A 3,079-nucleotide genomic window follows, 5' to 3' on the forward strand; every position below is an offset into this window, starting at 1 on the left:
GGTAAAAATGCTTACAAATAATTCAATAATGTTTTAGTGTATTAATAATATAAATTCAAATAAGTTATCTATTTCATTGAAGTGTTCAGTCATCCATGTGTAAAGGTTGCACTTTTGGATATTTGATTGATTTTATATACGAGAGAAAGTATGGTGTGTATGTGGCTGTAAGTATGAATGTGATATAAGTTTGAACTAGTTATATTATATCCCAGGTGTTGAAATGGTAGAGTATATATGTATAGTTTACGTTATGCTAACTTTATCTTTTATCTACACAGATTATACGTGCGATTAACTGTCTTGGCTGCTTGACACGGTTGTACTCCGTACCCTAGTGTCATACACCGGGTAGGAATTGCATGTAGCATGATTGCATATATTTATGTTGTATTGTGTACTTTATATACCTTTTTGGACATGTTTACTGTATTCATATGCCTCACTAATTTAATATTTATGGCAACTACGCAAGGGGTGATCGCCCCTGATAATATTATGATGATAGTGATGATAATATTATTTCATCTAAATATTGTGATGGCTGATTTTACACCTCATGTATATATTATGACTTCTGTAATTATTGAATCATGTATTGTTTCAGGCTGACGTTATCAGTATGGAATAAATACTCTCACACCTGTAACCAGTGTCCTGGATTCGTTAACATCCGATCACAATCCCGGTTACATACACATTGTGCTATTTGTAACAGAATGTATCGTATTTTATAGACCACAATAATGGCATTTCAACGGCCTGATGTGTTTTTCTATTGCTGTTAAGAAAGTTTCTAAAACATACCCTGTACATTTCAAACAAAGACGAGTATTGTACAATTTTTAAGAAAACCTGTTACCTTCTTGATCTTTCATTCAGACGCCGAGACAAACTCTTAACAGGACCAACTTCCGATGCGTTAAGATCTTTCCACTGTTGTGGTCAATCACATCACTCTCCTGGTAAAATGTGAATCTGAGGTCAGTCATAAAATCACTTTTGTCGGGAGGGGATTACCCGTCTGGCCGTTTTTTGTAATACCTTCCTGTTGGCCTAAGCTTTTTTTACCCATAAAGAATGTGTAGACGTAGTTGTCAATATACTGCTATTGTTCTGTTATGGACATATCTGACATCCCATTACGAGGAGAAATAAAATCATTTTCTTTTGTTTGGAATGAGACAGGGCAGCTATATAAGCCCATGTCTGTCTAGCATAGATGTAGTGTCCTCTGCTCGCTGCTTTACATCATGTACTCGTCGCTGTCAACCCTTGCTGTTATCATGGCGGTATACATGCCGTCAACATCTGCTCAGGGTAAGACAGGAATTCAGTCTCAATAGGAACAGTTCAATAATACGAGGACCTCAAAGGGACCACAAATTTTAGTTTGTTTTTCGCATCTCAATATGTCAGACATGATGGATCAAGCTGTATATATACATAATTGTAATAATTTATTGAAAGATTACATATATTTTCTTATCGTGGATTAGCATTAGGTACAGGCATATTGCTTTTCATCTCAGCTACGTAAATTCTGTTTTTGAACCTGCTATCTAATCAATATTTTTAGAAACTTTGTGCGAGCACAAAACAATGCATATATTTCTCTCTTTTTTATGTAATGTTTATTTACAAATGATTGAAAATACAGCATTTCAGGAAGGGATGTCAGGAAACACAATTTGATTTGTCTACCAGAAATGAAAATTGAGTAAAGATTCTTCTTTTGTTGACAGTTCTGTGCGATACCGCTGGCTGCACTAATGGCGTCTGTGTCCTGCCACCAGTTACAATTTTTCCAACCTGTAACTGTACTGCAGGTTTCCGGTTGTCTGTAACCAACCCGACTCTGTGCGCCAGTAAGTAATATGTCACAGATATCCTTGTCATTTAAGTAATAACCAAGAAAAGTATACGTACATTCATTTTGTAGTAAATGGGCTGATGGTGTTCTTATGGTATATATTCTGTAACCTCCCCAGTGTTGATACAGTTTTCGCAACCATCTGATGGGTGTTTCAGAAATGTTGCCATTTAAATACCTACAAGAACTCCTTTCAACATTCATTCTAAAAATGGATTCATTTTCTTCCCCAGCAAACAATAAGATCACTAGGCTGTCCGTTTACAACATCAGATATGTTAACGATATACATTTCTGTATCTATTTTCCAGCTGCAAAATCGTTTAGTAGACAATACATGAATTCTTAAGCTGTATTTAAACATGACATTTCGCCTACGTCGTAGCACAAGACGTGTGAACAAACATGTCAAGACGTGGACAGTCTTTACTTTTGCGAAGCATTAACACGGGATCCTTTCCTGATTACTCTGCTTTGTGACAATCCAAGCAAGTCTCATCATGAATATGTATTCCTTTGTTTCAGATGTTGACGAGTGTTCAGAATTTAATTACCTCTGTGGGGTGAGTTATGAGCCATATCTTCGTACCTATGTCGACAGTGGAAGGTGTGTCGACAATGCCGGGTCTTACAGTTGTCAGTGCAACCCCAACCTATCCCTGCCATCCTTCGACAACAAGACTTGTTTCCGTAAGTTGTGTCAAGTTCACTTATTAACTCACGTCAGTATAATTCATATATGTGAGTGAATGAGTATGGCTGTAGGACGCTTTTAGCAATATTCCAGGTCCATCACAGCCGGGGATACTAGAAATGGGATTTACACACGTGCCCTGGAAATAGGGGTGGAATCGAACCCATGTTTTCGGCGTGATGAGCGAACGCTTTCACCACTTGGCTTCCATGTCGCCCTACAAATCATTCAAGATAGCTAGTAAAAATATTTTGGGATGGTTCAATCCACCTACCTCTTGTACTTGTATTGGCATAGGGCGATGTAAATGTGCATTAATGATTAAGGCATAGTCCTCTGTGTAAAATAATATCTGTGCTCGTTACCCATTAGGGACAGATATATTTTGATTGAATATTTCTTTGTTTACAGCTCTGCCTGTTCCACAACAGCAACCGCAACAGCAACAGCAACAGCAACAACAGCTACTTCAGCTTCTTCTGAACCAGCTCCTGCTATCAGAGTTGTTGTAA

General features: G+C 37.5%; 1 protein-coding gene across 1 annotated transcript; it reads left to right on the plus strand.

Annotated features, from left to right (window-relative positions):
- Window positions 1-1,253: 1,253 nt before the first annotated feature.
- LOC137255470 (latent-transforming growth factor beta-binding protein 1-like) lies at window positions 1,254-3,079 on the plus strand. The gene is made up of 4 exons (XM_067792906.1): window positions 1,254-1,320; window positions 1,746-1,868; window positions 2,399-2,563; window positions 2,979-3,079. Exons 1-4 carry the CDS (start codon window positions 1,254-1,256, stop codon window positions 3,077-3,079), a joined length of 456 nt encoding a protein of 151 aa, XP_067649007.1.

Source organism: Haliotis asinina, chromosome 11 (genome assembly GCF_037392515.1).
Source record: "Haliotis asinina isolate JCU_RB_2024 chromosome 11, JCU_Hal_asi_v2, whole genome shotgun sequence".
NCBI lineage: Eukaryota > Metazoa > Mollusca > Gastropoda > Lepetellida > Haliotidae > Haliotis > Haliotis asinina.